This window comes from Rhinoraja longicauda, chromosome 14 (assembly GCF_053455715.1).
Source record: "Rhinoraja longicauda isolate Sanriku21f chromosome 14, sRhiLon1.1, whole genome shotgun sequence".
Taxonomy (NCBI): Eukaryota; Metazoa; Chordata; class Chondrichthyes; order Rajiformes; family Arhynchobatidae; genus Rhinoraja; species Rhinoraja longicauda.
Window position 1 is genome coordinate 43022362 of NC_135966.1, and position 23445 is coordinate 43045806.

Genomic DNA, 23445 nt, shown 5'->3' on the forward strand with positions numbered 1-23445 from the left:
TGTCCTCATTCTTTAGGGAATGGGGGTTCCTCTCTACCATCCTCTCTTCCTCTCTACCATCATAGATGAGGTCCTCACAAAGGCCTCCTTGGTATCCCGCAGTTCTGCTCTAGCTCCCCCTCCCCCAGTCGCAACAGGGACAGAGACCTCTAGTGCTCACAGTTCATCCCATCAGCTGTCGCTTACAGCACATAATTCTCCAACATTTTTTTCACCTCCAACGGGATCCCACTGCTAGCCACATCTTCCTATCACCACGCCTTTCCGATTTCCGCAGAGACCATTCCCTCTGCAACTCCCTGGTTAATTCATGCCCTCCCACCTAAACCACCCCCCTCCCCCAGATACTTCCCCCTGCAACCACAGGAAATGCAACACCTGTCCCTATATTGCCTCCCTCGACTCCGTCCAAGGACCCCGGCAGTCTTTTCTGGTGAAACAGAGGTTCAGTTGCACCTCCTTCAACCTTGTCGACTGTATCTGCTGATCCTGGTGTGGACTCCTAAATATCGGTGAGACCAAGCTCGGCAAACATTTCGCTGAACCCCTCAGTTCAGTCTGCCTAGGCCTACGCGACCTCCCAGTTGCTAAACATTTTAACTCCCCCTCCCATTCCCACACTGTTCGTTCTATCCTGGGCCTCCTCCACTGTCAGAGTGAGTTCCAATGGAAATTGGAGGAACAGCACCTCATATTTAGTTTGGGCAGTTTATAACCCAGCGACATGAATATTTAGTTCTCTAACTTCAAGCAACGTTTGCTTTCCTTCTCTCTCCATCCCTCCCCCACCCTAGTTCTCTTGTTAGCTGCCCCTCAGCTAACAATGAACCATTCTACATTTTCTTGATCAGCATCTGCTTTGATATGTCCATTTTCACACATTACCCTTCAATATCTCTAGACTCCCTCTCCACTGACTCAGTCTGAAGAAAGGTCTCGACACAAAACGACAACCATTCCTTCTCTCCAGAGATGCTGCCTGTCCAGCTGAGTTACTCCAGCATTATGTGTCTATCTATCCATAGTTAAGATCGAACCCAGGACGTCCCTGTGGACTCTACTAGCCAAAGACCTCTAGCCAGAATAATTCCATTCCACCATAATATTCTATCTTTTATGAGTAAGCCAGTTCTGAATCCCTACAACTAAGTCCCCATGAATTCCGTGCATCTTAATCTTCTGGATCAAACTTTCAAAAGGGACTTTATCAAATGCCTTACTGAAATACATGTGGACAACATCTACTGCCCTACCTTCATTGATCACCTTCGTCACCTCCTTAAAGAACTCAATCGTTAATAAGACATGACCAGCTGCCTACAAAATCCTGCCACTGTCCCTAATTAGCCCATTACTTTCCAAATGTAAGTAAATCCTATCCCGAAGAATTCTCACCAATAGCTTTCCAACCACTGATGTGAAACTCACCATTCTATAATTCCCTGGATTCTTTCTACTACACTTCTTAAACAAAGGAACTACATTGGCTACTCTCCAGTATTTCGGGACATTGCCTGGGGCTAGAGAAGCTGTAAAGATCTTCATCAAAGCCTCTGCAATCTAATTTCTCACTTCTCTTAATAACCTGGGATAGATCCCATCATTCCCTGGTGATTTATCCATCTAATGCCCTCAAAGAGCCCCAACACCACCTCCCTCTTGATCTCAAACTGCCTATGCATATTAGTAATCTCCATACTGACCCTGTCCTCCATGTGCTTCTCCATTCTGAATACAGATGATGCAAAGTACTTGTTTAATACCTCGCCTTCATCCTCTCACTCCAAGCACAAATTATTTTCTTTATTCTTGAGTGGTCCTACCTTCTCCCTAGTTACCTTCTTGTTTTCACCGTTGGTTTAAAAAGACGGGATTTTCTTTAATCTGACTTACGAAAGACATAATCGTTTGAGTTTGTTCTTTCTTGCTTTATATTTCTCAAAGGCCCTGTCTGATTTCCTCTTCTCAAAGCCTTACATACGCTTCCTTTTTCTTTTAGACCAGGTTTACTATCTGTTTGGTCATCAATTGTTTCCTTACCGTGCCATCCTTATCCCTCCTCCTTACTGGAACATGCATGTCCAGAACTTTGATTAAATAGCCTTTAAATGACTCCTATATGCCAGACGTGGATTTACCCAAATGACACTCACAAACCCCTGCCTAACATCGTTGTAATCTGCATTTACTCCAATTTGGTACCTTCCCCCACGGTCCAGAATTATCCCTATTCAAAACAATCTTAGAAATTCTGGAGTTGTGATCGCTATCCCCAAAATGCTCTTCCACAGAAACACCAGTCACCTGGCCGGGCTCATTTCCCAATGCCAGGTCAGTATAGTGCTGCCTCGAGTTGGATTTTCCACAAACCTTTTTAGGAAGTCCTCATGGATGCACCTAAAAAATTGATTGATTGATGGAATTGATTGAAAGATATACCATAGCATGGCAGCAGGCCTTTCGGCCCACTGAGTTCACACCAACCATCAATCACCTGTTCACACTAGTTACCCCACTTTTGCATCCTTCTCTGCACACTAGGGGCAATGTACAGAGGCCAATTCACCTTCAAACCCACACATCTTTGGGATATGGTAGGGAACTGGAGCACCAGGAGGAAACCCCTTGCGGTCAGAGGGAGAACGTGCAAATTCCACACAGGAGGTCAGGATCAAAGCTGGGTCTCTGTGCCGCAGTCATGTCACAGTGCCGCCCCAATTCTGACCCATCTAAGCCTTTTGCAAGTAAGGCATAGTATGTAAGTAAGTAAGCAAGTAGGTCCCAGGCATATTGGGACCGTTAAAATTACCCACTGTTACAACCCTATTGCTTTAAAATCTCTCTGTAAGCTGTCTACATAGCTGTTCTTCTATTTCCCGCTCACTATTGGGGAGGCCTATAATGTAATCCCATTAGTGATTGCACCTTTCCTGTCTTTGAGCACTACCCATATCACCTCATTGGACGAACCCTCCAGTATGTCATTTCTGACTGCCACTGTGACATTCTTCCTGATTAATAGAGCAACTCTTCCACCTCATTTACATCCCTCTCTATCAAGTTTGAGATATCGAAACCCTGGAACTTTGAACAGAATCCCTTTTGCAATTAGGTCTCCACAATGGCCACAACATCATAGTCCCAAACACTGATCCAGGCTCTAAATTCATCTGCTTTACTCAAATTACTCCTTGCCTTGAAATAAACACTCTGCAGCCCACTTGTTTCATGATATTCCTTAACCTCGCCATAGCTCCCATATCCACTTGCAGGACTTCGTCCCCAATCCTACCTATGTCATTTATGCCAATGTGCACAACGACTTCTGGTTGCTCCCCCTCCTCCTTTAAAATGTTCCGAAGAGCGCTTAATGGAGTGTCATGCTTCGGAGAAACCTACACACAGAGAATAAACAATAAAGTACAACATGTTTACAACTTATTAAGATTTGTATTAGGAGAACAAGATATCAAGTATCTCAACAGTTCCTGGGAGGACACTACCAGAGAGACAGACAGACAGAGAGAGACAGAGAAAAATGCTGTGACCACAAAAAACAGTAGTGAAAACGATCACATGATTGAGAGCATAATTGAAGATAGCATTACGACTCTGTGGTGTGACCTTGAGAAAACAGTGCAGACAGCACTAGCGACCCGTCTTCGATCCTAGTCTCGGGTGCTGTCCGCAAAGAATTTGAATGTTCTCCTTTTGATCGTGTGGGTTTCCGATGATCCGGTTTCCTCCCACATCCCAAAGACATGTGGGTTTGTAGGTTAATTGGCCTCTGTAAATTGCCCCTAGTGTGGAGGGAGTGGATGCGAATGTGGGATAACATACAATGAGTGTGAATGGATGATCAACAGTCAGCGTGGGCCTAAGGGCTTGTTTCCATTCTGTATCACTAAACAAAACTAAAGATAAGGTGTCAGGTAACAGCCATTTTGTAAAAGGACACTATGATGAGAGAAGGGAAATATGAACAGAGAACATTATCAATAAAAACTATATAGCCTGATAAGGATAGAGATGTACTTTTTTTATTCAGTCGTTTGATATGTGACAATATGAAATGATTTACTTTAGAGTCATGACAGCCTTGAGATAGTGAGTGACTTTTATAAGACTAAAGGAAAAACCTGACAAAGGGTGAACTGAGGCATTAGTAATGACAACCCAGGAACAACTAACTCAAGAAGGAGGGCCCTGAGTTTGAAGTTCAGAAAAGACCACCCTGCTACCAGCAGAGTGAATCCCCCCCCTCCAACATGACGCCAAATTAAACTAATCTCCTCTCTCTGCATGTGATCCATACTCCTCCATTCCCTGTATTCCTTGTGCCCATCTAAATGCCGCTTAAATACAACAGTCGGATCTACCCCCACCACCATTGCTGATACATATTCCAGCACCCTCCACTCCCTGCGTAATAAACAGATGTTCCAGAGATATCAATCCAAGTTTATCCAACTCTACCAGCTGAGTTACTCCAGCACTCCAGCTCAATATTCCAGCATTTCCAGTTTCTTGTGTGTAGTGTAGTTTATTGTCACGTGTATCGAGGTACAATGAAAAGCTTTTTGTTGAATGCTATCCTGTCAGCTAAAAGACTACAATCAAGCGGTTCAATCAAGAGTGCAGATACAGGATAAAGTGAATAATGTTTTGTGCAGGATAAAGTCTCAGTAAAGTCCAATTAAAGATAGTCTGAGGATCTCCAATGAGGTAGATGGTGGCTCAGGACTGCTCTCTAGTTAGTGAGAAGATGGTTCAGTTGCCTGATAATAGCTGGGAAGAAACTGTCCCTGAATCTGGCGGTATGTGTTTTCACACTTTTGTATCTCTTGACTGATGGGAGAGGGGAGGAGAATCCAGGATGAGACTTGTCCTTAGTTTAGTTTAGTTTAGAGTTTAGTTTAGAGATACAGCGTGGAGACAGGCCCTTCGGCCCACTGGGTCCGCGCCCACCAGCGATCCCCGCACATTAACACTATCCTACACCCACTGGGAACAATTTTTACATTTACCCAGCCAATTAACCTACAAACCTGTACTTCTTTGGAGTGTGGGAGGAAACCGAGGATCCCAGAGAAAACCCACGCAGGTCACAGGGAGAATGTACAAACTCCATACTGACAGCACCCACAGTCGGAATCGAACTCGGGTTTCCGGCATTGCATTCGCTGTAAGGCAGCAGCTCTACCGCTGTGCCACCGTGACCGCCCTTGATTATGCTTATGTCCTTGCTGAGGCAGCGTGAACTGTACATGGTGTCAATGGAAAGGAGGTTGGTTTGTGTGACGGTCTGTGCTGCGTCCACAATTCTCTGCAATTTCTTGCGGTCTTGGATGGAACTGTTCCCAAACTATGCTGTGATGCATCCCGATAAAATTCTTTCTGCAGCGCATCTGTAGAAGTTGGTGAGAGTTGTTGGAGACATACCAAACTTCCTAAGTCTTCTTAGGAAGTAGAGGTGTTGGTGTGCTTTCTTGACCAATGCTTTGATGTGGCTAGTCCAGGACAAGTTACTCATAATATTCACTTCCAGGAACTTGAAGCTTTCAACCAACTCTATTTCAGCCTCTCGATCTGAATGTGTACCGTTCCGCTTCTTGAAGTCGGTCACTGTCTCTTTTGTCTTGCTGACATTGAGGGAAAGGTTGTTGTCATGATACCAGATTACGAGATTCTCAGTCTCCTCCCTGGACTCTATGTCGTCATCATTTGACATCTGGCCCACTATGGTGGTGTAGTCTGAGAATTTGTTAATTGAGTTGAATATGTATTTGGCTGCACAGCTGTGGCCGTATAAGTAGTAAAGAAGGGGACTGAGAACACACCAGGGTTAAGGATTATTTGTCACCTATCCTCACTGATTGTGGTCAGTTCGTCAGGAAGTCAAGGATCCACTAGTACCAGTCGATGACTCCAATTTCCACGAGTTTAGATATGAGCCGGGACGCGATAATGGTACTGAAAGCAGTGCTGTCGTCTGACATAGGTGTCTCTCTTATCCAGCTGTTCAAGTTAAGAGTGTCGGGCCAGCGACATGGCATCAGCCTTGGACCTGTTGTGGCTGTAGGTCAAGGTTGCTTGATAGACTGGATTTAATGTGTTCGATAACCAGCCTCTCAAAAGCACTTTGTGATGGTAGTTGTTAAGGCATGAGATCTTGCTTCTGTGTCTCCTTACAGCTAATATCCTCTTATCTAGGCAGCATTCTGGTGCAGATTTTCTGCAATCCTTCCAAAGCCTCCACATCCTTCCAGTACGGATGACCAGAACTGCACACAATACTGCAAATGTGGACAAACCAAAACCCTATAAAGCTACAACATGACTTCTGGTCTCTTATGCTCAATGTCCCAACTGATGAAAGCCTTCTTTATTATTCCATCTATTTGTGTTGCAACTTTCAGGGAGCTATGGACTTGGACCCAAGATCCCTCTGTACATCAATGTTGTTAAAGAACTGTATTATTTCCCCTTACATTCAATCTCCAAAATGCAACAGCTCACATTTGTTTGGTTTAAACTCCTGTATGTTTAAGCTGCTATTCCTCCGCCCACTTCTGTAGCTGATCTATATCCCGCTGTGTACTTTGACAGCCTTCCTCACTGTCTGGAACTTCACCAATGTTGATGTCTGCAAACTTGCTTACCAAATCTTCTACATTTATAAGTTGTTGATAATATATCTCACACAACAGAGGTCCCATCACACCTTTATTTGACACCCTTTTGTCTCCTTTTCATCTATAGACTCCGGACTTATACCACCTATCTGCCAATATTGATCCTGTAGGTCCTAGCTTCCATAGTACAATTTAAATCTCACTTTGCCTTCAAACCAAACATATAGGCATAAACAGGGTATGACAAACAATCCTTTGGCATTTAATCACAGCTATACCTACCAATCCTTCCTCCTGATCTAAGGCATAAGGCCATACATCTTCATGCCCAGCCATATCTCTTCTCTAATAACATCTATATTTTCTACCTGGAAAACTTTCAAGCTGATTTTATCTTCAGGAATTATTGGAAGACTTTGTATCAATCCCAAACCTTTACTTGTAGCTGCCCATAACCTTTCTTGAACCAGACTCTAATTAATGGGCAGAGCTAACAGCCTGGTATGCTGGATGTACTGGTTAAATTCCCCAATTGTTCATCACTAATCCTTGAACGAATTGTGTCTTGGCTGATCTGCTTGATATTTTCTTGTAGTTTTTGCAGCATCCAATTCTACCACATAGTGTGTCAATGCTAGGATACACCAGAATTGCTCCAACTTTGTGGCACAATGCCTCAATCAGGTTATGCATCACAGTGATACAGCAGGAAACCAGGCCCTTTGGCCCAGCTTGCCCATGCCGACCAAGCTGCCCCATCTACGCAAGTCCCGCTTGCCTGCGTTTAGCCCATATCCCTCTAAGCCTTTCTTATCCATGTACTTGTCCAAATGTCTTTTAAATGTTATAGTTTCTGCCTCAACTACTTCCTCTGACAGCTTGTTCCATATGCCCGCCACCCTCTGTGTGAAACATTTGTCCCTCAGATTCTTACTGAATCCTTCCCCTCTGACCTTAAACCTATGTTCTATGGTTCTTGATTCTCCTACTCTGGGTAAAAGACTCCGTGCATCTACCCTATCTATTCCTCTCATGATCTTTTATAGCTCTATAAGATCACCTCTCATCCTCCTATGCTCCAAAGACTACAGGCCCAACCTTTCCCCATAGCTCAGGGCCTCAAGTCCTGGTAACATCCACGTAAATCTTATCTGCACTGTTTCCAGCTTAACAACATCTTTCCTACAGGGTGACCAAAACTGAACACAATACACCAACTGTGGCCTCACCAGCATCTTGTACATCTGTAACAAAACATACCAATTTCTAAACTCAATACCCTGACTGATGAAGGCCAATGTGCGAAAAGCCTTATTTACCATCTTATCTAGCTGTGACCCCACTTTCAAAGAACTGTGTACCTGCACACCCAGATCCTTCTGCTCTACAATTCCCAGAACCATGTCATTTAATGTGGTCATGCCTTGGTTAGACTTCCCAAAATGCAACACCTTGCCTCGCCTGCATTAAACTCGATTAACCATTCATTCCTCTGCTCTCTTGCCCAACTGATCAAGATCCCGCTATAGCCTTTGATAACTATCTTCACTATCTACGATATCACCCACTTTAATGTTGTCTGCAAACTTAAAATTCCTGCCTTGTATGTTCTCATCCAATTACTTTTAAATAGGCATATGGATATTTTAGGAAATGGAGGGATATGGATGATGTGTGGGTAGATGGTCTTAGCTCACTGTACCTCTGTGTCGAACATGATGTCAAGAACATCTATCCACCTGCACGTAATCCATTTCCCTCCATTCCCTGCAATATCCATATGCCTATTTAAAAGTCTCTTTAATGCCACGATTGCACCTGCTCAATCAACAACTCTGGCAGCGTGTTTGAGGCACTTACTATCCTCTGTGTAAAAAAGGTTGCCCCATACATCTCCTTTAAACCTTGCCTCTGTAGATAAAAAGGATATTAAGGAAATTGAGGAACCGGCTGGTAGGAAGATATTTGGAAAGTATTACAAAAGCACAAATTCTCTAATGAGAAGGATTGCCTTCAGCATTGTTATCATTGTAATAGTTTTCATTTTGATACATCAAATATATACCTTGTTGAAACATTGGAGAGTGTGGACAGAGAGAAAGCTAAACATGGAACCTGCAGAAGCATGATCAAAGAGGTGAAATGTAGAGAAGAATGAATGAACTGATAAATTGTAGAGGCAGTAGGCAGAGACAAATATGTATAGGTAAGGTAAATGTTGAGGGAAATAATGTTTCAAGATTACATAAATCATTTAAACACTATGTGCATGGGTACGTTTTGTGGAAAGAATTGTAATGCGGTGAGGGCTCATATATACATTGTATGATTTAAATATGACAATATCAGTATGATCCAATTTGCGATAAGCTCAATGGATCAAATTGGGGAAAATGTAGCCGGCGACAATATGTAAAGTATCCCGACAAGCTCTGGGATGACATTACTAGCTAGAGAGAGAGACATACAAGGAAGCATTGTCAAAAAGTCACATGATCGATACCTGCTGCAATCATGGGTGAAGATAGCTTTATTCAGTGTGACATTGAGAAAACATTGTGGACAAGTAATGTATCTGGGAATAACCAGTTTGTAAAGGGACTAAATGATGAGAAGGGAAATACAAACAGGCACCATTATGATTAAGAATTCTCTGGCATGATTAAGAAGATTGAAGGAAAAATCATACAGAAGCATGACAATCCGAGATATTGACAGTGACAACCCAGTAACAACCATCGCAAGGATAGTCCTGAGTACGAATCTCAAATTCCTACCAGAGTGAATCTGGCTAATTCATTCTTTTGGGTAGCATCTGAGTCCAAGCCTTGATTCTTGTGATTTAGTGAAAGACGAAATAAGCTGGAATAGTAAATGAAATGAGCAGTTATTAGAAATCAGTAGTTTGTATGAATGCTTAGGTAACTCAAGTGCTAACAAAGATTAGGTTGTACTAAACTTTTGATTCCCCTACCCTGGATAAAAGATTCTGTGCATTCACCCTATCTATTCCCCTCATGATTTTATACATCTCTGTAAGATTACCCCTCAGCCTCCTGCGCTCCAAGGAATAAAGTCACAGCCTACCCAATCTGTCCCTATAGCTCAACCCCTCTAGTCCTAGCGACATCCTTATAAATCTTTTCACTCTTTCCAGCTAAATGACATCCTTCCAATAACACGGTGACCAAAACTGAATAAAGCACTGCAAACGTGGCCTCGCCAATGTCATATACAACTGTAACATAACATGCCAACTTCTCTACTCAATACCCTGAGCGATAAGGCAAATTTACCCAATTTTTTTTTTAACCACCCTATCAATATGTACAGCATTGTCAGGGAACTGGTATTGGTTTATTGTTGTCACATGCGCCAAGAATTAGTGAAAAACTTTATTCTGTGTGCTATCCAGACAAGTCACACCATACATCAACCATGCATGATTGCAGCAGGTCGTGCAAAAGGAGAAAGAAAACAGAGTGCATAATATAATTTTTCAGCCACTGAGAAATTGAAGATAATAAAAAGTACCAGGGCTGCAGGGAGGTAGCTTTGGAGATCAGAAATATATCCTTAGTTTACGAGAGATCCACTCAAGAGTCTGTAAACAGTGGGTAAATTGCTGTTCATGAATCTGGTGGCACAAGCTCTCAAGCATTTGTATCTTTTGTCCGACAGGGGAGGGGAGAAAAGAGAATGAAGGCGATGTGAGTACCATTGATTATGTTGGCCGGTTTTCCAAGGCAGCGTGAAGTGTAGATGGAGTCGATGAACAGGAGGTTGGTTAGCATGATGGATTGGGCTGCATTCACTATCTACAATTTCTTGCAGTCTTGGGCAGAGTAGTTGCCAAACCTATTTGTGATGCATCTCTTCATGTTCATACAAGGGTGCATCCATAGAAATAGGCAAGAGTAATTGGAGACATGCCAAATTCCCTTAGTCTTACAAGGAAATGGAGGTGTTGGTATTCTTTCTCGGCCATAACATCAATGAGGTGGGACCAATGCAAATTGTAGGTGATAATTACACCTAAAATGTGAAGCTCTCGACCAGCTCCACTTTAACACCATTGATGCAGCCTGGGGCATGTACTCCACCTGCATGCTGAAGTTGGTAACAAGCTGACATTGAAGTGGCTGTCTCGACACTATGTTACTAAGTTCTCTTTCTCCTTCCTGTACTCTATCTTATCATTCTTTGAGATCCAGCCCAATATAGTGGTGTCATCTGCAAACTTGTATATGGAGTTATAGCAGAATTTGGTCACAGACGTAAGTGTATAAGCAATATAGTAAGTTGCTGATAATACCAACCTTGTGGAGGAAGTTTGTCACCTATCCATACTGATTGGAAGGGGTGCCGGGTCCTAGGTCCAGGAGTTTGTAGATGTGTTTAGTTGGAATTATGGTATTGAAAGCACAGCTATAGTTAATAGGAGTTTGTTCTAGGTGTCCTTGTTATCCAGATGATCCAGAGATGAATATAGGGCCAGAGAAATGACATCTGCCAGAGATGTGTTGCAGTGGTAGACAAATTGCAGTGGATTGAGGCTGTGTGACAGGCTGGAGTTAATGCACCATGACTAGCATCTCAAAGCACTTCTTGCTAATGGATGTCAGAGCCACTGAATTGTAGCTATTAAGACACCAAGCTGCAAAAAAATAGAATCATCACCATGAATTTCTGGATCTTAAGCTATAGAATGCAGTGATAGTGCTGCTCCTTCACAACTTTAGTGTCCTGGGTTATATCCTGGCTGCATTTGTTGCCTGCGTGGATTTTACATGTTCTCCTTGTGACTGTGTGGGTTTCTCCCAGATGATCCAATTTCCTCCCACGTATCAGAGGTTGGTAGCTTAATTGTTTACTGTGAATTATCCTGAATGTATACGAGCAGTTGAAGAATGAGAAAGCAGTTGATGGGCACATGAGGGAGAAGGGGTTACACAGAAATAACAACCAAATAGAAATGATGGGATTACTCTAAGAACTAGCATAACTCTCTGTGCCAATGGCTTGCTTCCTTCTATGTTACTGGGAAATATGATGAATTATTTGAAAAACAATGCAATAGCTTGAACTAGGTGAGGATTATTTTGTTTATTCACAGGATCTTGCTTTTGCTTGTAAGGCCTGAATTTATTGGCTAGGTCAACCACATTTGGAGTTACAAAAAAGGCCAGACTGCAAATGATTGGCATATTAATAAACCAGATGGATTTTGACAACAGCCAGTCAGCTTTTCTGAGAAAATACATTTTTAATCCCATTAATGGTAATTTTCTAGCTGCTGTCATGGGATTCAAACTCATGTCTCTGTTGAATCATCCAGAATTGGTTGATAATTTAATTACTTAATCACTACATCATTAAAACCTACAAGTTCTTAACTATACACATCTTTCTCACTTTCTTGACAAACTCCTTTGCCAACTTACCTAACACCCCTTTGATGCACATCCTTTCACTTGCATTCAACTCAGAATGACACCTCTCTCACCCCACTAACACCAGGTAATCAGAGTTGAGTGCCACAACAACTCAGAAACAATCCCTTCGACCCACCACCTGGTGACCAGCAAGCACACATTTTAGTTATCCCATTTACCAACATTTGATCCTTGGCCTTATCATCAATTAATCTGAGAATATCTAATTTTGATTCTGAGCAAAGCAATTTATGTATGAGTAACCTCATTCTCTCTCATGTGACCATCAACTCCTTTCTGATTCTGCAACCACTCATGGTAATGGCAGGGAAAGTGAATTGCTCACATGTATCATACACTCATGATGCATGTACTTATTTTTGGTCACTAATCAAATGCATTGCATCTACATACTTCACTGGGTTTTTTATATAAGTCACGACACTTCAGCAGGAGAAGATGCAGAATTCCAAGTAGTTGGCAGGAACCCAGAAAGATACATCAAATTAGTATATATTTCAAAGGCAACTGAAAACTGGGTACCAATTTTACATTTGTCAACAGACTACAGGCTGGTGAGCACAACATCAGTGGTGAGAAAGTTAGTGGAGGGGTCATGTCTTACAAATCTGAATGTTTTTTTCTGCAGTTGAAAAAGATCATTCATGAGGGTAGAGCAGTGGATGTTGTCTTGAGTTTAGTAAAGTATTCGACAAGGTCCCTCATCCAGAAGATTAAGGCATAGGGGTCCGTGGAGACTTGGTAGACTGGATTCGCAATTAGCTCAATCATAAATTAGTGGTAGAAGAGTGTTGTTCTGACTGGAGGTATTTGACCAATGGTGTTCTGCACTGGGATTTCTATTGTTTGTGTCATACATAAATGATTTGAGCAACAATATAGAAGGCCTGTTTTGTAAATTTGCACAGACAGATAAATTAAGGATAGAGTTGTGGACAGTGAGGAAGGTTGCCAAAAAGATAAAGCAGGAATATAGATCAGTTGGAAATATAGAGAAAGAAATGGCAGATGGAGCTTAACTTCAGACAAGAGTGAAATGTTGCACTTTGGAAGGTCAAATATAAGAAGAAACAATACTGTAAATGGTAGAACCCTTAGGAGCATTGAGGTTCAAAGGGGATCATTGGGTCCGTCCATAGCGCAATGCAATTCCGGTCATCCAATTACAGATAAGATGTGACAGTACAGTGGAGAGTGTAGTTTGGCTTGGAGTATATTAGCTACAAAGAGATTTTGGATAAACTTAGATTATTTTCACAGAAGATTTGGAGACTGAGGGGGTTACCTGATAGATGTTTGCAGATGACACACGTTTGCCGATGACACAAAAGTGGGTGGTATTGCAGACAGTGACGATAGTTTTCAAAAATTGCAGCAGGACCTTGAGCAGGTGCACTGACGAATGGTTGATGGAATTCAACACAGAAAAATGTGAGCTGTTGAACTTTGGTAAGATTAACATGGGAAGGACCAACACGGTCAATAGAAGGGCTCTGGGGAGTGTTGTAGAGCAGAGGGATTTAGGAGTACATTGGAAGTGGCATAAGGTGGTCAAAAAGGCTTTTGGCACATTGGCCTTCATCACTCAGAGTATTGAGAATAGTTGGGAGGTCATGTTGCTGTTATGTAAGATGTTGGTGAGGCCGCATTTAGAGATTTATGTAGGAGACCAAGCGCAGGATTGGCGAATGTTTCGCTGCATACCTCTGCTCAGTCCGCCTTAACGTACCAGATTTCCCGGTTGCTCAGCACTTTAACTCCCCCTCCCATTCCCAATCTGATCTTTATGTCCTGAGCCTCCTCCATTGTCAGTGAAGCTCAGCGCAAATTGGAGGAACACCTCATATATTGCTTGGCTAGCTTACACCCCAGCAGAATAAATCTTGACTTCTCTAACTTCCAATAGCCCTTGCTTTCCTTCTCTCTCTCCATCCCCTCCCCTTCCCAGTTCTCCCACCAGTCTTACTGTCTCTAACTACATTCTATCTCTGTCCCGCTCACTCCCCTGACATCAATCAGAAGTAGGGTCTCGACCCGAAACGTCACCCATTCCTTTTCTCCAGAGATGCTGCCTGTCCCGCTGAGTTAGTCCAGCATTTTGTGTCTACCTTTTTAGAGTATTGTGTTCAGTTCGAGGCATCATGTTATAGGAAAGATGTTGTTGAGCTGGAAAGGGTGCAGAGAAGATTTACAAGGATGTTGCCAGGACTCGAGGGACTGAGTTATAGGGAGAGGTTAAGCAGGTTAGGATTCTGTTCCTTTGAGCGCAGAAGGATCATACAGAGGTGTACAAAATCATGAGAGGAATAGATAGAGTAGATGCACAGCCTCTTGCCCAGAGTAGGGAAATCGAGAACCAGAGGACATAGGTTTAAGGTGAGGGGGACAGATATAATAGGAACCTGAGGGGTAACCTTTTCACACAAAGGCTGGTGGGTGTATGGAACAAGTTGCAGGATGTAGTTGGGGCAATGTTTGGGCAATGGGGCAATATTGCAATGTTTAAGAAACATTTAGAAAAGTACATGGAGAGGACAGGTATAGAGGATATGGGCCAAACGCAGCAGGTGGGACTAGTGTAGATGGGACATGTTGGTCAGTGTGGGCACGTTGGGCCAAAGGGTCTATTTCCACGCTGTATGACTCTAAACAAGTGACTTCCCAATTCTATAGATTCTGAGCAGGACATACAGTGCATGACAGTGACTGTCAGTGAATGACAGTGCCCCGAGGTGTGTTATGAAACAGAAAAACCACATGGGACAAGTACAAGACATCGAGACAAAGTGTTGACACATTAAGATATGGGTGAGGGGGATAGATATGGTAAATGTACAATCTTTTCCCCATACAGAGGAGATAGTTGAGGCAGGTACTATAACAACTTTTTAAATGCATTTTTACAGGAACATGGATATGAAAGGCTTAGTGGGATATGGGCCAATTGCAGGCAGGTTGGACTAGTGTCGATGGGGCATCTAAGTCGGCACGGGCAAGTTGGGGTAAAGGGCCTGTTTCCATGCTGTGAAGAAGGCATTTGTCATGCTTGTCTTCATCCGTCAGGGTAATAAGTACAAGAATTGTCATGTCATATTACAGCTCTTGGAAGGCAATGGTGAGATCGCATTTGGAGCATTTTGTGCAGTTCTGGTCATCACACTGTAGGATGGGTATATGATAAAGCCAGAAAGGTTGGGGGAAAGAATCACAAGGATATTGCCAAAACTGGAGGACTTGTGGCATATAGACTGCATAAGCTAGGACCGTTTTCCCTGCAGCGTAAGAGGCTGAGAGGTGGCCTTGAAGAGATTTATAAAATCATGAGCTGGTACAGATAAGGTGGAAGGTCAGAATCTTTTTTCTGGGCTAAGAAAGTCTAAAACAAGATGGCATAGGTTAAAGGTGAGGGGGATGGTGGAATATTTAAAGGGGACCAGAGGCTGGTACAATTACAATATTCAAAACATATTTGGACAGGCACATGGATAGCAAAGGTCGAGGGGAACACTCGAGCCAAAGGTGGGCAAATGGGACTAGCTGAGGAAAGCAGCTTGGTCAGCAATGGATGAGTTGGTCCCAAGGGCTTATCTGTGCTATTTTACTCTGTGAATTTATATCTGGTGTAACGTGGGCAGAAGAGCCACAAAATCTCTGAACATTTTGCAAAAGAAGATTCCGTGAATCATCCCCCAAGATTAAGTTACATGTTTAGTAAAATCTGATCAATGTCCTGGCTAAAATCTATCATAACAACCAATATTAATTACAGCACATAATTTCTTCTTCCTTCTTGGTCTTACTTTGTTCCCTTGGGATTGAGAATGACTTGCTTCTACTCTAATTCTGTTGGTTCTGATCAGAGTGATGAGGCCAACATGGGAGCCTCAGACTGGCATAGGTGGGGCCAGAGTTGCATGAAAGGATGGACAGATGGGGAGGTTGCTAGGAAATGTTGCCATTTATGCTGGCTGCTATGTGCTCCTGATGCATGGGTTTGAGGCACAAAGTCTCAGTGCCATTCCACCTTCTACTTCTCTACTGATCATTTATGGACCCCATGCTGCAAAGACATAGGCAGTATAAGTGAACATTGCTATTGCTTTGTCCATAATTATATTACATAATGACTACATTACAAGAAGGACATCATGAAAAATGATGCATTAAGAGAATTTCATCCTAAAAATACTTATTTGGTCAGTAAAGCATCATACTGGCTATAGCATCTGTTGGATCGTTGATCTTTACATATGCGAATAAATGTTCAAGTGTGAAATATAATTGAGCTGCTGTGGACCCACACAATACTGCCAATCCAGGAAAGTATCTGTTGGCACCTCCACAAACTGCTACCTGACAAAAGCAAAATAAACACAAATTATTCTTCTATAACTATCAGGTATAACGTGTGCTTTGTGAAAAATGTAAAATGCTGTGATAAATCATAAACATTGCACAGTTCATGATTTAAAATCTGAAAATCTACATTTCACCTCCTGGATGTTTGACTGGAAGAGCGTGAAATAAAAAGAGAAAATGCTGCAAAGACTTGTCAAACCAGGCAGCATCAGGAGAAAAAGAAACAGATTTATAATTTCAGGTCAATGAGCATTCATTAGAAATCAAACATGTTTTAAACTATAGAGAAGGGGAGGGTTGGTGAAAACAAAGGGAATGTCTGTGAATGGGTGGAGACTAAGAAATATTGTATAGGAAAATAACTGCAGATGCTGGTACAAATCAAAGGTATCACAAAATGCTGGAGTAACTCAGCAGGTCAGGCAGCATCTAGGACAGAGGGAATGGGTGACGTTTCGGGTCGTCAAAATATTGTATGACACGTGGTATTATGGCGAGATGGCTAAGACCTTTTAATCACAGGTGATAGAGTCATAGAGTGATACAGTGTGGAAACAGGCCTTTCAGCCCAACCTACCCACACCGGCCAACATGTCCCAGCTACACTAGTCCCACTTGCTCGCGTTTGGTCCATATCCCTCCAAATCTGTCCTATCCATGTATCTGTCAAACTGTTTCTTAAATGTTGAGATAGTCCCTGCCTCAACTACCTCCTCTGGCAGCTTGTTCCATACACCAACCACCCTTTGTGTGAAAATGTTACCACTCAGATTCCTATTAAATCTTTTCCCCTTCAATTTAAACCAATGTCCTCTGCTCCTCGATTCACCTACTCTGTGCATGAGACTCTATGCATCTACCCAATCTATTCTTCTCATGAATTTATACACCTCAATAAGATCATTCCTCATCCACCTGTGCTCCAAGGAATAGAGTCCCAGCCTACTCAACCTCTCCCTATAGCTTAGACCCTCTAGCCCTGGCACCATCCTTGTAAATCTTCTCTGTACCCTTTCTAGCTTGACAACATCTTTCCCATACCATGGTGCCCAGAACTGAACACAATCTGTCAGAAAATGTAAAACACATGAGATGGATGTCAAAGTTTGATAAAAGGTTATAAAGCTATAAAGGTTAAATGTTTTTCTCTCTCTAGAAATGCTGCCAGACCTACTGAGTATTTCATGCATTTTCTTCCTTATTTCAGATTTGCCGTAACTGCAGTATTTTGTACCTCATTTTTCCAGTATTGCATTTACTTTGTTTCTCCTCTATTTTCATTCATCTCCTTTTCTGTTATTATCAAGTCTCCACTCCTCTTTCTCAGATGGTAACATAACCAACAGTGTCATTCAGTTTTTCTGGATCTCCATACCATTACAGGCATTCGCTTTGTCCTCTTCAACCACCTCTTCTTTGCAACTTTGCCAACTTTGAAAACTCAGTGACCCAATACATGAATCGTTTCTTTTCTGGACCCTCTGAAGATTTGGAGGGAGCTGATGGAATGTGGTGAAAATGAAATGGGAGTTATGTGGGATAGATACAGGGAATAGTTTTGTCTTGCTGAGGAAACTAGAACTGGAAATTACAGTCTCAAATAAGGGTTAAGTGATTTCAGACTTAAATGAGGAAACATTTCTTCAGTCAAAGGATCGTGATTCTTTGGTTTAAGGGGCTGAATTGTCTTTTGCCTCTCTTATTTCTTATGTTCGTGTTTGAATTTTGGTTTATTTTACCAAAGACCTCCTGAAAGTCCAAGTACACAAAAACCACTATTATTTAATTTGCGAGTTACAACCTCAAAAAATCTAATAGTTTTATCAATCATGATTTTCCTTTCATAAATCCAACTTCACTCTGTTCAGTCCATTTATTATTTTCTTTACGCCCTGCTTCTACTTTCTTGATACTAGACTCTAACATTTTCTTCGAACTGATATCGAGTTAAGGAATTTGAAGCTATGCATTTTTTTTTTCTTCCTTCCTTAAATAGTGAAATTACATCTGCCACCCTAGTCTTTGAGAATTATTCTGGATATTTGGAAAATGACAACCAGCCAAGCCTGTTCAAAGCCTGTGTTTGCAGCACCTGCAGGTCATCAGGTTTTATTAATATACCCAATACTATTTTGCAATTATTGCTAATTTCTTACAGACCCCTCTATTTATTGCTTAGATTAGCAAACCAGTACTAAATACTAATACAAAACCAAATCTTATAATAACCCAGTATTTCTTCATTATTTTCAGAAAGTTTTCTGATTCTTTTTCCATGAGGACAGTTGGCATGAACATGGTGTGCTGAAGATCAGTCACCATGCTATGACTTCACTCTTAAATGTTCATGTTTAAAATACATTTTGACAGATACATGGATAGGAAAGGTTTTAGAGCATACTTTAAATGTTGCAGCTCTCATCTTAAAGCTATGGCCTTTAATATTTTCCACCCTGGGAAAAAGATTCTGATTGTCTCTCATAATTTTATATACTTCTATTTGGTCTCTCTACAACCTCTGACGTTCCAGAGAAAACAATCTAAGTTCTCCATATAATCTGGGCAGCATTCTAGTAAAGCTCTTCCGCACTCCTTCCTAAGCCAGTATGGATAGAAATGAGGAATTGTAAGGGTAAAAAGATCCTAATGGGAGTTATCTACAGGCCCGCAAACAGTAGCCTCGACATAGGGTGCAAGTTGAATCAAGAGCTAACATTGGCATGTCACAAATGTAATGCTACGGTGGTTATGGGAGATTTCAACATGCAGGTAGACTGGGAAAATCAGGTTGGTAATGGACCCCAGGAAAGAGAGTTTGTGGAGTGCCTCCGAGATGGATTCTTAGAACAGCATGTACTGGAGCCTACCAGGGAGAAGGCAATTCTGGACTTAGTGTTGTGTAATGAACCTGATCTGATAAGGGGACTGAGGTAAAAGAGCCATTAGGAGGCAGTGATGACAATATAATAAGTTTTACTCTACAAATTGAGAGGGAGAAGGGAAAATCGGAAATGTCAGTATTACAGTATAGCAAAGGGAATTACAGAGGCATGAGGCAGGAGCTGGCAAGAATTGACTGGAAAGAGGCCCTAGCAGGGAAGACGGTGGAACAGCAATGGCAGGTATTCCTGGGAATAATGCAGAAGTTGCAGGATCAATTTATCCCAAAGAGGAGGAAAGATTCTAAGGGGAGTAAGAGGCACCTGTGGCTGACAAGGGAAGTCAAGGACAACATAAAAATAAAAGAGAAGAAGTACAACATAGCAAAGAAGAGTGGGAAGCCAGAGGATTGGGACTCTTTTAAAGAACAACAGAAGATTACTAAAAAAGGCAATACGGGGAGAAAAGATGAGGTACGAGGGTAAGCTAGCCAATAATACAAAGGAGGATAGTAAAAGCTTTTTTAGGTATGTGAAGAGGAAAAAAATAGTGAAGGCAAATGTGGGTCCCTTGAAGACAGAACCAGGGGAATTTATTATGGAGAACAAGGAAATGGCAGACGAGTTGAACCGGTACTTTGGATCTGTCTTCACTAAGGAAGATACAAACAATCTCCCAGATGTTCTAGTGGCCAGAGATCCTAGTGTGACAGAGGAACGGAAGGAAATCCACATTAGGCAGGAAATGGTGTTGGGTAGACTGATGGGACTGAAGGCTGATAAATCCCCTGGGCCTGATGCTCTGCATCCCAGGGTACTTAAGGAAGTGGCCCTGGAAATTGTGGACGCATTGGTGATCATTTTCCAATGTTCTATAGATTCAGGATCAGTTCCTGTGGATTGGAGGGTTGCTAATGTTATCCCAGGTTTTAAGAAAGGAGGGAGAGAGAAAACGGGAAATTATAGACTAGTTAGTCTGACATCAGTGGTGGGGAAGATGCTGGAGTCAATTATAGAAGACGAAATTGCGGAGCATTTGGATAGCAATAACAGGATCGTTCCGAGTCAGCATGGATTTACGAAGGGGAAATCATGCTTGACTAATCTTCTGGAATTTTTTGAGAATGTAACTAGGAAAATTGACAGGGGAGAGCCGGTGGATGTGGTGTACCTCGACTTTCAGAAAGCCTTTGACAAGGTCCCACATAGGAGATTAGTTGGCAAAATTAGAGCACATGGTATTGGTGGTAGGGTACTGACATGGATAGAAAATTGGTTGACAGACAGAAAGCAAAGAGTGGGGATAAATGGGTCCCTTTCAGAATGGCAGGCAGTGGGGTACCGCAAGGCTCAGTGCTGCGACCACAGCTATTTACAATATACATTAATGACTTGGATGAAGGGATTAAAAGTACCATTAGCAAATTTGCAGATGATACAAAGCTGGGTGGTAGTGTGAACTGTGAGGAAGATGCTATGAGGTTGCAGGGTGACTTGGACAGGTTGTGTGAGTGGGCAGATGCATGGCAGATGCAGTTTAATGTGGATAAGAATAGGAAGGCAGATTATTATCTGAATGGTGTCAAGTTAGGAAAAGGGGACATACAACGAGATCTGGGTGTCCTAGTGTATCAGTCACTGAAAGGAAGCATACAGGTACAGCAGGCAGTGAAGAAAGCCAATGGAATGTTGGCCTTCATAACAAGAGGAGTTGAGTATAGGAGCAAAGAGGTCCTTTCGCAGTTGTACAGGGCCCTAGTGAGACCGCACCTGGAGTACTGTGTGCAGTTTTGGTCTCCAAACTGGAGGAAGGATATTCTTGCTGTTGAGGGCGTGCAGCGTAGGTTTACTAGGTTAATTCCCGGAATGGCAGGACTGTCGTATGTTGAAAGACTGGAGCGACTTGGCTTGTATACACTGGAACTTAGAAGGATGAGAGGGGATCTTATTGAAACATAGAAGATTATTAAGGGATTGGACGCGCGAGAGGCAGGAAACATGTTCCCAATGTTGGGGGAGTCCAGAACCAGGGGGCACAGTTTAAGAATAAGGGGTATGCCATTTAGAACAGAGACAAGGAAAAACTTTTTCAGCCAGAGAGTTGTGAATCTGTGGAATTCTCTGCCTCAGAAGGCAGTGGAGGCCAATTCTCTGAATGCATTCAAGAGAGAGCTAGATAGAGCTCTTAAGGATAGCGGAGTCAGGGGGTACGGGGAGAAGGCAGGAACGGGGTACTGATTGAGAATGATCAGCCATAATCACATTGAATGGCGGTGCTGGCTCGAAGGGCCGAATGGCCTACTCCTGCACCTATTGTCTATTGTCTCCACATCCTAACGTAATGGGACAATCAGAACTGCACACAATACTCCAAAAATGGCCATATCTAAATTCTATAAACCTGCAACATGACATCCTGAATAATACTCAATTTTCTGACCGACAAAGGCAACAATTCCCTAAACATTCTTTACCACTCTAGCTGCTTGCATTACCATTTCCAGGGAGCTGTGTATTTGAACCCCAAGCTCCCTCTGTACATCAATTCTGCTAAGAGTCAAGCCATTAATCATATATTTTCCCCTTATATTTGACCTCCCAAAGTACAATACCTCATTCTTGTTCTGATTAAACACAATCTGTCATTTTGCCGCACATTTCTCTAACTGATATACTGCTGCATATTTTGACAGCCTTACTTATTGTCCGCAACACTACCAACTCTGGTCTTGGCAAACTTACCACCAATGCATCTACATTTATGGCCAAGTCATTTATAAATATTATGAACACCAGAGAACCCAGGATAGATCCTAGCAGTACTCAACTGGTCATAACGAATAGGGGAATTAGACCATTCGGCCCATCGCCTATTCCGCCATTGAATCATGGCTGATCTATCTCTCCCTCCTAACCCCATTCTCCAGCCTTCTCCCCATAACCTCTGACTCCTGTACTAATCAAGAATCTATCTATCTCTGCCATAAAAATATCCACTGACGGCCTCCACAGCCTTCTGCGGCAAAGAATTCCACAGATTCCCCACCCTCTGATTAAATAAATTGCTCCTCATCTCCTTCTTAAAAGAATGTCCATTAATTCTGAGGCTATGATCTCTAGTCTAGTCCTAGACTCTCCCACTAGTTGAAACATCCTCTCCACATCCACTCTATCCAAGCCTTTCACTAATCTGTACGTTTCAATTAGGTCCCCCCTCATCTAAACTCCAGCGAGTACAGGCCCAGTGCTGACAGATGCTCATCATAGGTTAACCTACTCATTCCTGGGATCATTCTTGTGAACTTCCTCTGGACCCTCTCCAGAACCAGCACATCTTTCCTCAGATATTTTTTTAGTCTAGTTTGGAGATAAAGCGCGGAAACAGGCCCTTTCGGCCCACCGGGTCTGCGGCGACCAGCAATTCCCGCACATTAACACTATCCTATACCCTCTAAGGACAATTTTTACAATTACCAAGCCAATTAACCTACATACCTGTACGTCTTTAGAGTGTGGGAGGAAACTGAAGATCTCAGAGAAAACCCAAGCAGGTCACGGGGAGAACGTACAAACTCCGTACAGAAAGCACCCTTAGTCGGAATCGAACCCGGGTCTCCAGCTCTGCATTCGCTGTAAAGCAGCAACTCTACCGTTACGCCACCATGCCACCCAAAATTCCTCACAATATTCCAAATGCAGCCTTAACAGCGCGTAATAGAGCCTGCAGAGTCCCTGCTTTCTCTACACTACCTGCCCCTCCACCTATTTTCGTATCATCCGCAAACTTTGCCACAAAGCCTACAATCTCCTCATTGAAATCATTAATATGTAACACGAAGAGTAGTGCCCCCAGCACCGACCCTTGCGAAACTCTACTAGTTACTGGCAGCCAACCAGAAAAAACCCCGTTATTCCCACTCTTTGTCTCCTACCATCCAGCCAACCTGCTATCCATACTAGTATCTGCCCTTTGATACCATTGACTCTCATCTTCCTAACTTGTAGCACCTTATCAAAGGCTTTCTGAAAATCTAAGTAAACAACATCTACTGACTCCCATTTGTCTGTCCTGCTATTTACTTCTTCAAAAAATTCCAGCAAATTTGTCAAGCAATA

General features: G+C 42.5%; 1 protein-coding gene across 12 annotated transcripts in view; it reads right to left on the bottom strand.

Annotated features, from left to right (window-relative positions):
* Positions 1 to 23445, bottom strand: part of LOC144599945 (uncharacterized) — a 93768-nt gene that overhangs the window by 26848 nt on the left and 43475 nt on the right. For 4 of the 12 annotated variants that reach the window (XM_078411223.1, XM_078411224.1, XM_078411221.1 and 1 more), the window contains 2 exons: positions 9413 to 9497; positions 3293 to 3395 (listed from right to left, as the gene is read on the bottom strand). The exons of 4 other annotated variants lie outside the window; for them this stretch is intronic. In XM_078411223.1, the coding sequence (XP_078267349.1) occupies positions 3293 to 3395; positions 9413 to 9497 (188 nt within the window). Of the gene's footprint in view, positions 1 to 3292; positions 3396 to 9412; positions 9498 to 16305; positions 16445 to 23445 lie in introns of all 12 variants that reach the window. 4 more of the 12 variants (XM_078411220.1, XM_078411217.1, XR_013548060.1 and 1 more) reach the window with 3 other exon arrangements.